This window comes from Primulina huaijiensis, chromosome 18 (assembly GCF_012295235.1).
Source record: "Primulina huaijiensis isolate GDHJ02 chromosome 18, ASM1229523v2, whole genome shotgun sequence".
Classification (NCBI taxonomy): domain Eukaryota; kingdom Viridiplantae; phylum Streptophyta; class Magnoliopsida; order Lamiales; family Gesneriaceae; genus Primulina; species Primulina huaijiensis.
In genome coordinates, this window is record NC_133323.1 from 8,984,979 (window position 1) to 8,996,294 (window position 11,316).

The 11,316-nt window shown below is 41.2% G+C and overlaps 1 protein-coding gene and 1 non-coding gene across 2 annotated transcripts; one reads left to right on the forward strand and one right to left on the reverse strand.

The window, feature by feature from the left end:
* Positions 1-9,008: 9,008 nt before the first annotated feature.
* Positions 9,009-10,581, reverse strand: LOC140963903 (uncharacterized). Its single transcript, XM_073423389.1, has 3 exons — positions 10,513-10,581; positions 9,777-10,377; positions 9,009-9,565 (listed from the first exon to the last, which is right to left on the reverse strand). The coding sequence occupies exons 1-3, from the start codon at positions 10,579-10,581 to the stop codon at positions 9,009-9,011; spliced, it is 1,227 nt and encodes a 408-aa protein (XP_073279490.1).
* A 129-nt stretch (positions 10,582-10,710) lies between these two features.
* Positions 10,711-10,816, forward strand: LOC140965345 (small nucleolar RNA R71). The gene has a single exon (XR_012173039.1). It is a non-coding gene; the product is annotated as a small nucleolar RNA R71 (small nucleolar RNA).
* The last annotated feature ends 500 nt before the right edge of the window (positions 10,817-11,316 follow it).

The following is an 11,316-nucleotide window of genomic DNA, read 5'->3' on the forward strand; positions in this document are numbered from 1 at the left end:
AAAGGTAGAACTGTGGGTAAGGGTAAGCTTATCCATGGTAACTTTACTTTTAAAGATGTTCTATTAGTAGAAAACCTGAAGTATAACTTGATTAGCATCAGTCAGTTATGCGACAGTGGATTCTCAGTACAATTTGACAAAAACTCATGTTTAGTCAAAACTTCAACTGATGAAATCATACTAACTGGCAAACGTTGTGGAAACACATATAAAGTCAGTTGGAATGATCAAACTTATGCACCAGTTTGTTTTATTGCTTCCAAATCATCTAAAAACTGGTTGTGGCATAAGAGACTAAATCATTTAAACTTTAAATCCATTGCCTATCTGAGTAAACATGAACTTGTAACTGGTTTGCCCAAAATAGACTTTTCAAAAGAAAAACTTTGCTCAGCATGTCAGTATGGTAAACAAGTACGATCCTCTTTTAAAAACAAGGGATGTAAATCTTCATCCCGATGCTTAGAACTGTTGCACATGGATCTCTTTGGTCCTATACCAGTCATGAGCTTAGGAGGAATGAAATACACCTTGGTAGTCGTAGATGATTTTTCAAGATTTACTTGGGTTATTTTTCTCAAATCTAAAGACCATACTGCTTCGCAACTAATAAAGCTCTTCAAAAGACTTTTAAATGAAAAATCAGTTGGAATTGATCGAATCAGATCTGATCGAGGAACTGAATTCATCAATCAAACTCTTTCAAATTTCCTAGAAAATGCTGGAATTAAGCATGAGCTCTCAGCAGCCAGAACTCCTCAGCAAAATGGTGTAGCTGAGAGAAGAAATCGGACTCTTAAAGAAGCTGCCAGAACAATGCTTGCTGATTCTGGTATTTCTCAAAGATTTTGGGCAGAGGCAGTAAACACTGCGTGTTATACTCAGAACAGATCAATGATTAATAAGAATCATATGAAAACACCATATGAGATCTGGCATGGAAGAAAAAGTATAATTACTTATTTCAAAATATTCGGCTGCAGATGTTTTATTCTTGATAATGACAAAAATTATTTAAAAGCGTTTGAGCCTAAATCTGCAGAAGGAATATTTCTCGGATACTCATCATTTAGTATAGCCTATAGAGTTTTCAACAAGAAAACTCTAAATGTTGAAGAATCTGCTCATGTTGATTTCGATGAAACTGAACTAACTAATAAGCCAACTGATCAAGTTGAGCTAGTTGATCGATTTACAGATATCTGTTTGGAAGATGATGACACAGATGAAATTCATGGATATCAAAACATACTTCAAACACCTGAACCAGAAGTACTGGACCAATCAGATGTGCAGGAAGTCGTTGCTGATAACCAGTTGACAGAGCATAATGATAACATTCAAATACCAGTTGACGAAGCACCAACTGAAACTGAAAACTGTGTTCAGTTACCAACTGAAGAAATTGCTGATACAACAAATACTGAGTACAGATGGAGAAAATCACATCCACTGAACTGGTAATAGGAAATCGATATGATCCAGTAAGAACTCGCAATCAAATGCTAAATTTATTTATCTATTCAGCTTTTGTTTCACGACTAGAACCGAAGACAACTGATGAAGCTCTTGCTGATCCTAACTGGGTGAATGCAATGCAAGAAGAGCTAAATCAGTTCACTTATAAAAATGTCTGCAACTTAGTTCCAAGACCAATTTCAAAAACTATTATAGGTACAAAATGGGTATACAGAAATAAACTGAACGAAGATGGTTCAGTTGTACGCAACAAAGCACGATTAGTGGCACAAGGATATAGGCAAGAAGATGGAATTGACTATGATGAGACGTATGCTCCAGTTGCAAGACTGGAAGCAATCAGAATCTTTCTTGCTTATGCATCTGATCGAGCAAAACTTGCACTGTGGAATCCTTAATAAAATTATAGTTTTGTATGCTCAATTTTAATCGCAAGTGAACGATGTCAAGTAATAGTATAATGTACGTGAGTACGAGTATCGTTCCACTGAAGACTGTGTTTGACAATTATTATTTCAGTTATTAAACCTTTAGCAACGAAAATTGATTGATTGATTATTAATACTATGCTTAAATAAATATGCAAATAAACTAATTCAAGAATTGAATACTAAGAATTTATATCTAGAGTTGTTGATTAAAATTCAATGAAAAATGGATTTGTTGGGAATATCGGTTCATCTACCCCTCGTTAATTAATTAATTCGTTCGCTAGTGATCTATCCTTCCGACAGGATTTCCTATTTCATTGAACACACTCTCTCGAGCTATGCCAAACTGATTCTACTCAGTGAAGTAATTAAATGTCTTTAATTATTTATCAAAAGTGAATCGCATGTTGATCTATGAAATCCCCTAGTTTTCGACCCTTAGGACTATGACTATCGGTATGTATCCAATTTCATATATCTATGCAAATTGTAGATCCACGGATTATACTACTCGTTCCTATCACAAGCAATTATCTCGAACTCACTCGCAATATAAAAACGTTGTTAAAGTTAGCTACGCTCTAACAACACGAAGAAAAACAATAGTATAATCAAGAATAACGCACTAATCGAAATATAAATTAATTAAATCGAAGTTTGGGGTAGGATCCTCTTTAATCCCAACAAATATTTAAAGTTAGCTACTTGAATTCATATTAGAAATACACAAAACAAAGTTTGAAAGATGAAAACTAAATTAAAAATACTATAATTGACGAAAATTGCGAAGAACGATGCCCGGAATCTTCAAATATTCAATCCAAGCGCCCAATTCTCTCCCAAGCTTGTGACGGCTGTGAAAATATGTCTCAATCCTCCTCCAGAATCGTCCAATCCCCTCCCTATCTCAGCCATCTCCAAAAATAAGGTAAGGAATCGTCCACAATTTTTTCCAAAAATACAGACGCGCCCGGGCGAACATAAGGTTCCGCCCGGGCGGATGGCTTTCGTAGATTTTATTTTTCTTTCTTCTTTGGCGCGCCCGGGCGGACATAAATATCCGCCCGGGCGGAAGAATCTCGCAAATCTCGAATTTTTGTCATACCTTGGATGCGCCCGGGCGGATGGAAATGTGCGCCCGGGCGGATGGCTTTCGAATTCTCCCTTTACTCACAGTTTTGCACAAATCTCCTGCATTTTTTTTCACTAAACACATGAGCAACACGAAGATATAAATTATGCTAAAATAATACAAAATGCATGAAATCTAAATGATAAATGCAACACAATGAGACATAACATGATACGAAAAACAAGTAAAAACCACCTCTATCAACCCCCCAATACTAACCTTTTTCTCGCCCTCGAGCAAAACAGGTGACACAAAAATAGAACATGACAAAAAATAGCTCGACAGTGAATTCATACTCATCAACTAGCCTCAGCGAAACTCAATAGATTCCCTTGTCGATCAATGTAAAAGTATAAATCTTCGCACTTCCTTTGGTCTAAACATCATTTCAAATAAAGCATGAACGTGTGTGTGTGTGTGTTGTTAGTCCTAGCATCACAAATGATAGAGGGATCCATTTTTAACCATTGTCAGAGATTTAAATCAGCCTGTTAGTGTAAATCTTACTCTTCTCTATTCCTCTGCACTCGGTATCCATCGGCAACTATTTTTATATTTTTTTTATTTTTATTTATAGCCAGGAATAGGATTTCATTCCGTAATTCGGCTCCACAACACCTTACATCTCCAACTTTAGCCAGGAATAGAATTTCATTCCTTTATTTGGCTCCCCCACACCTTACATCTCCAACTTTGTTTTTTTCATGTTACTGATAGATACCTCGATTCAAGAGAATATGGTCAAGCTCAATTCACACCTTCAAGCACCTTTGTTCCCCACTTTAGTTTTAAAATTTTCACCATCTTATCATGCCTGCCTTAGTTCTAACTTTCGTGTAAAGAGAGTTCAATACTCGAAATAAAACTTCATGTTTCTACCCCAGTAAGTGCTAAAGAAATGCGATTACACGATCAACAGGGCATGTCTCATCACTTCTTAATCATCCTTGGCTAGCAAGTACTACATCGAAACACTGTCGGCTGACACACACCAATGCAGAAAATGACTAAAACTAAACGCCAACAACTATAACCAACAAACCACCAAAAAAAATGAACACACGAACCAACACCCATCCATCCCCCAATACTAAAGTCGAGCATTGTCCCCAATGCAACAGACGATAGAAAAAGAGACAGCGAGTGAATAACAAATACGAATGCAACATAATCGAAACGTGCAACAGAAACATGAATAACTAAAATGAGATAAACAAAATGCAAGAAATAAAAAGAAGGGACATAAGTGACTCCCCTCTCACTGATCATCCTCCTCGTGCGCCTCTGGGGGAATGACACCAGCGTCCGGCTCGGGTGCATCTGCATAGTGGAAATGAAACGGCGGTGGGAAAGCTGGCATAGGGGGCGGCATAAGGGCCGGGTCGATACCACTGTGGCTCAGGGACAGACGTAGCATGGCGTCAGTGGCGATCTGATAAGTCTGACTCACAGCCTGCCACTGAAGCTGATGATCAGCAAATGCAGCAATTTCATCCATCCTCTCATGCAGAAAGAGACGTCTAGGTCGCGAGACCGGTGGTGGAGGCTGCTCTGGCAGTGGATCAAAAGTCAAACTGTCCCAGATAGGGCCAAACTGAGGGAACGCCTTCTGCCGTACCGCGGTCTTCTGTAGCCAGCTGGCGTCATCGAGGGCCTTGGTCGTGGAAGCCACTCATCGTCGTCCTGAAAAACCTCCCCCGCGCTCGTACATAGTTCGGTGATAACATGTGGAAAGAATAACGCCACATTTGGATTATGGATGCTCAGCTGAATCTGTGAATGAATGATTTTTCCCGCGTTGAGCGGCATATGTGTGATCAGCGCATATATCAACACTGCCCTTTCCCTCTGGACTTCACTCGTGTGCCCGACTGGCATCAATCGTGTGGCCAGAAAAGCATACCACATTGCAGCCGGGACTAGCAGATATTTTTCAGCGAAACAGGTGTGCCATCCAGGTGTCTTCCACGGGGACCCCGGATAGCAGATGCAGTGCATCATCAACTCTAAATCAGGTTCCGCCGCCCATGTCGTATACAGCGCATCGTCCACTGCTGGTGTCTCAAGCACCCTATTTATTTCTGTTGAACTAAAATCCACCAATTTTCCTCTCACAAACGCTTTGCTGTCGCTCCGCTCAGCCGCATTGGCGTAAAATTCATGCACCACAGGTGCCACTGCGGCTTGCGGTTGCGAACAAAATTTACCCCATCCCCTACTCGCAGTTTGTCAAATAATAAGAATCTCATGCTCAAGTTGGAACCCTCGCTCCCGAATCGGAGCGCGATGTAGTTTCGCATGCTCATATCGTTCCCTAGCCGCAGTATTCACAAATAATTGAGAGGTATGAGATGACGAAGAAGAAGCGGTGTGACTTACCCGAGCCTTTTTTGGTGCCATCGTTGACGATGATATCTGAAGAACAATAAGCCCAGAGTAGGATGGTGTGTCACTGAGAAAATGCTCGCGGGAACTCGGAGGAGACGGCCGGAATGACGCAGCGGTGGCCAGAGTTGGTAGAGGTGGACGGAAAGTTCAATTTTTGACCGGAAAAATCACTTCTTGATGTGTGGGGAATGTGGAGAGACAAGATTGTACCTGAAATTTGTCACAAAAAGAGTGAATTGAGTGAGATTTAGAGAGGAGGGGCGAAAATTTGGAAGAGGGAGGCGAGGGTTTCATATGGGGGAAGGAGAGAAAAGAGCGCAGGTTTTTAAATCTGCGCGATCCGCCCGGGCGGACATAAGTTTCTGCCCGGGCGGATAACTCTCGGCCTTAAAAAATTTTTCTGAAAAAAAAGGCCGCGCCCGGGCAGACATAAATATCCGCCCGGGCGGAAAACTCATGGCTTTTTGAAAATTTTTTGAAAGACGATCCGCCCGGGCGGAAGCCTCACGGCTTTCCACCTTTTTTTATATATAAAACACTAAGAGCACAACTAAAAATCGAATTAAATGCAAGATAAGAGATGAGAGGTAGTTCTCAATTTATAGTCGAGAGCTGGACCGTCGGTCAGTTTCAGTTCAGATTGTCTTGGAACTGGGTGATTCCAAGTTGCGGCTCAATTGTGCCACCCATATAGTGCTTCAGTCGCTGGGCATTAACCATAAATGTCCCAGACTTTCCATCTTGCAATTCCACAGCCCCCGATGGGTAAACTTTGGAAATCATGAATGGACCAGACCATCGCGACTTCAACTTTCCGGGAAATAGTCGCAACCGGGAGTTGTAGAGCAGGATGTTTTCACCTTCCTTAAATTCTCTTTCAATGATCCGCTTGTCGTGAGCTTTCTTTGTCTTTGCTTTGAATGACAGTGCAAGATCATATGCCAGATTCCGGAACTCCTCCAACTGATCCAGTTGAAGGAGACGTCGTTCACCTGCATCAGTAAAATTAAAGTTTAATGCTTTTGTTGCCCAATATGCACGATGCTCTAACTCTACAGGTAGATGACATGCTTTACCAAACAGTAACCTATATGATGTAGTGCCTATAGGTGTTTTAAAAGCTGTCCTATATGCCCAAAGAGCATCGTCTAACCTCACTGACCAGTCTTTCCTACTAACACCTACCACTTTTTCCAGAATCCGCTTGATCTCCCGGTTAGACACTTCCACTTGACCACTCGTCTGAGGGTGATAGGGAGTAGATATCTTATGTGTGACACCATATTTGCTTAAGAGTTTTTCAAAGAGTTTGTTGCAAAAATGGGTGCCACCATCACTAATGATTGCTCGTGTTGTCCCAAACCTGTTAAAAATATTTTTCTTTAAAAATTTCAGGACCACTTGAGCATCATTAGTGGCATATACTTCTGCCTCTACCCACTTAGACACATAGTCGACCGCCACCAAAATATACTTTTTCGTGAACGAACTGGGTAACGGTCCCATGAAGTCTATCCCCCACACATCAAAAACCTCACACTCAATGATATTATTCAATGGCATTTCATGACGGTTAGAGATGTTACCTTTCCGTTTACATCTATCACATGCTAGTACATAAGAACGAGCATCTTTAAAAAGGGTTGGCCAATAAAAGCCACATTCAAGTACCTTAGACGCCGTCTTTGTTGGTCCAAAATGACCACCTACCTCAAGGTCATGGCACTGGTTAAGTATTTGACCAAATTCCTCCTCTGCAACACACCGTCTGATCATAGAATCTGCACAGATCTTAAACAAAAATGGTTCCTCCCAAAAATAATATTTCACATCAGAAAAGAATTTCTTTCGTTGGTGAAACGATAGATTGGGTGGTGGTGTGCCTGTGACCAGAAAGTTAGCGAAATTTGCATACCAAGGACAATGTCTCACCTCAAATAGCTGATCATCAGGAAACCAATCATTTATAGCTTGATCTTCACACTCATCACTAATCAGCTCTAACCTAGACAAGTGATCTGCTACCACATTCTCGACACCTTTCTTATCTTTTATTTCTAAATCAAATTCTTGCAATAATAAAATCCACCGAAGTAAGCGTGGCTTTGCATCTTTTTTAGCAAGTAAATATTTCAATGCCGAGTGATCTGTGTAAACAATTGCTTTGGACAAAACAAGGTATAAATGAAATTTGTCAAGTGCAAATACTACCGCAAGTAACTTCTTTTCAGTGGTGGCATAATTTAATTGTGCTTCATTGAGAGTCTTACTTGCATAGTATATAGTGTGAAATACCTTGTTCCGCCTTTGGCTGAGGACGGCCCCAACCGCAGTATCACTGGCATCGCACATGACCTCGAAGGGTAAGTCCCAATCTGGTGCCACCAACACAGGAGCCGTCACTAATCGCTCCTTCAACTCCTCATATGCCTGTACACAGTCAGAATTAAAATCAAAAGGCACATCTTTCATAAGTAAGGAAGAAAGGGGTTTTGCAATTTTAGAAAAATCTCTGATAAACCGCCGATAGAAACCGGCATGTCCTAGAAAACTTCTAACTCCCTTTATGGATATCGGAGGTGGTAAGTTCTTGATAACTTCTACTTTTTCCTTATCCACCTCTATCCCATTCTCCGAAATCTTGTGCCCTAAGACAATTCCCTCTTGTACCATGAAGTGGCACTTCTCCCAATTAAGTACCAGGTTCGTCTCCTCGCACCTCCTCAACACGGATCGCAAATTCTGCAAATACTCATCAAACGATACATCAAAGATAGAAAAGTCATCCATAAATATTTCAAGAAAGGTTTCAATCATATCATGGAATATAGCAGTCATGCAGCGCTGAAATGTAGCAGGTGCATTACAAAGACCAAAAGGCATACGGCGAAAAGCAAAAGTTCCATAAGGACAAGTGAAAGTAGTCTTCTCTTTGTCCTAAGGTGCAATAGTGATTTGATTATATCCCGAATACCCATCTAGAAAACAGTAAAACTCATGCCCCGCTAGTCTCTCCAACATTTGATCAATAAAGGGAAGGGGAAAGTGGTCCTTACGGGTGGCATCATTCAACTTCCTATAGTCAATACACACTCTCCACCCCATAACAGTCCTTGTGGGAATAAGTTCATTGTTTTCATTTGTGATCACCGTAATCCCACTTTTTTCGGCACACACTGAACAGGACTTACCCACGCACTATCAGATATAGGATAGATAATACCTGCATCAAGGAGTTTGATGGTTTCTGCTTTCACTACCTCTTGTATCTTTGGATTCAATCGTCTCTGAGGTTGCACAAGGGGTGAGTACTTGTCTTCCATCAATATCTTGTGTATGCAGACTGAGGGATTTATCCCTTTTATATCCGCCACCTTCCATGCAAATGCACTCTTGTGCGCTTTCAACACTTCCAGCAGTTTTTCCTCCATCACATCTGTCAAATTAGAGGAAATAATAACAGGAAGTTTATTATTCTCACCTAGATAGACGTATTTCAGATGTGGAGGTAATGGTTTTAGCTCCAGCGCTGGTGGCTCTGCTAGACTTGACTTCTGAGGGATCAAGTCTCTTCGATCTCACAAGTCCTCTAATCTCATCCTTATTGGCCTCTTCCATGGCTGGTTGGCATTTAGGTATGCCACTATTTCAGCTTTCTCTGCATCCAATTTGTCTTCTCTCAATTCAGTAGTGAGAGTGGCTTCCAAAGGGTCCCTAAAAACATCCTGCACATAGTTAGACACAAGAGCATCAAAAGCATCAATTCTATAACAGCTATCAGAATGCAGTGTATGCTTAAGTGCATTAAAAACATCAAATGTAATCTCTTCCTCCCCTACTCTCAATCTCAACTTCCCTTCTTGAACATCAAGCAGGGCCTTGCCAGTTGCAAGGAATGGTCTCCCCAAAATCAAGGGCATCTCCATATCCTCCTCCATATCGAGCACCACGAAATCAGCATGAAAAATAAACTTATCCACTTTCACTAGCACATCCTCAATAACTCCCCGTGGATACTTGACAGATCTGTCTGCCGGCTGTAAAGACATCCTCGTTGGCTTAGGTTCCCCCAATCCAAGTTTCCTAAACACAGAAAAAGGCATTAGGTTAATACTTGCACCAAGATCACATAACGCTTTACGAAAAACAACATCACCAATCATGCAAGGAATAGAAAAACTCCCTGGATCCTTAAGTTTCGGTGGGATCTTGTTTTGCACCAAAGCAGAGCAATTTTCGGTTAGATTCACTGTCATGTGATCCTCCAATTTCCTCTTGTTTGCTAAGATGTCTTTTAAAAATTCAGCGTTTAATATGCAATTTTTTAAATATCTCAAGAAACTTACCGAATTGCGCATCCAGTTTGGCTTTTTTTAATGCCGCAGGAAACGGAGGAGGTATAACAATTTTAGGTTGTGCAGTGGGTGTTGGTGTAGTGTTAGAAGACTTACCTTTAGATGTCGCAGTATGCTCATCCAATGTTTGAGTTTTCTCTTTTTCTCTGGTCTCTAAAACTTTCCCACTCTTCAACTCGATGGCCTTCACTCGCTCTTTTGGCTTTGTTTCTGTGTTACTTGGCAAGGTGCCCGGCTCTCTACTTGCTATCATCTTGGCCAACTGTCCAATTTGAATCTCGAGTCCTTTTATCGATCCATCTTGGTTTTGAAGTCTAGTTTCAGTGGATGAAATAAACTTAGACATCATTTGATCCAGGTTGGACTTTTCTTCTCTAGGAGGATCAGATCTGTACATCGGTTGTTTTCCATATGGTTGTCCTCCCTGTGGTCGATTCTGACTGTTTTGGCCACCCCATGAGAAGTTGGGATGTTGCCTCCATCCAGGATTGTATGTATTCGAATAAGGGTCATTCCTCGGACGGTTGTGGAGTCCTACTTGATTGACCGGTGCCTCGTTTTGCACATAAAATGGATTGTCATCTTGACAGTCCTTCACAGAATGTTAACCTCCACACTTTTCACAGAATATCTCTTGAAGACGCATAGCTGTGCCACCCATGTTCAAGCCCTCTAGTTTCCTGTTCAACACGTCAAGTTGTGCAGTAATGGTAGAAAAATCAGTTACCTGATGAACTCCTGCACTTCTCCGCTGGTTGTTCCTTTCAGATTGAGGATGATAACTGCTAGCAGCCATTTCCTCCAACAACTAATATCCTTCTTCCGCAGTTTTTCTCAACAAGTTTCCATAAGCAGCAGCATCTATCATAGTACGGTAGGAGTAAGCAAACCATAATAAAATGTTTGAACGACTAACCCAAGTGGTAATTCGTGATGTGGGAATCTTCGTAGTAGATCCTTGAAGCGTTTCCATGCCTCATATAAAGACTCCTGATCGAATTGAGCAAATGTTGTAATGTCTGCCCGCAGCTTCATGGTCTTGGATGGAGGAAAGTATTTAATGAGAAATGCTTTCGCCATGTCCTCCCATGTAGTGATCGAACCTACAGGCAAACAATTTAACCATGCTTTAGCTTTATCACGTAAGGAGAAAGGAAATAAACGCAACCTAACAGCATCATCAGAAACTCCATTGAATTTAAAAGTATTGCAAATTTCGAGAAAATCTGCGATGTGCGTGTTTGGATCATCTACTGCAGTTCCTCCAAATTGGACTGTATTCTGAATCATCTGAATGATAGCTGGCTTGATTTCGAAGTGGTTTGCCCGCACAATAGGCCTCACAATGCTGGGGCGTGCCCCATCCAAAGAAGGCTGGGCATACTCTAGCATCGGTATGCGGCGTGGCATCTCGACATGCCTATCTTCATGGTGTTCCTCCTCATGCTCGTGCTCGTGCCTCTCCATCAGCTCCTTCAGTCTCTGCTGCTGTCTTCTCCTGCGGAAATTTCTTTCAATTTCAGGGTCAAAC

What these genes read in the sequence shown, in the direction of transcription:
- LOC140963903 (XM_073423389.1), bottom strand. Translation starts at nt 10,581, where the DNA reads ATGGCTGCTAGCAGTTATCATCCTCAATCTGAAAGGAACAACCAGCGG. An exon ending in GAAGTGCAGGAGTTCATCAG is followed by an intron (nt 10,378 to 10,512) that starts GTAACTGATTTT and finishes CATTCTGTGAAG; the next exon opens with GACTGTCAAGATGACAATCC. An exon ending in CAAACTGGATGCGCAATTCG is followed by an intron (nt 9,566 to 9,776) that starts GTAAGTTTCTTG and finishes TTTTTCGTAAAG; the next exon opens with CGTTATGTGATCTTGGTGCA.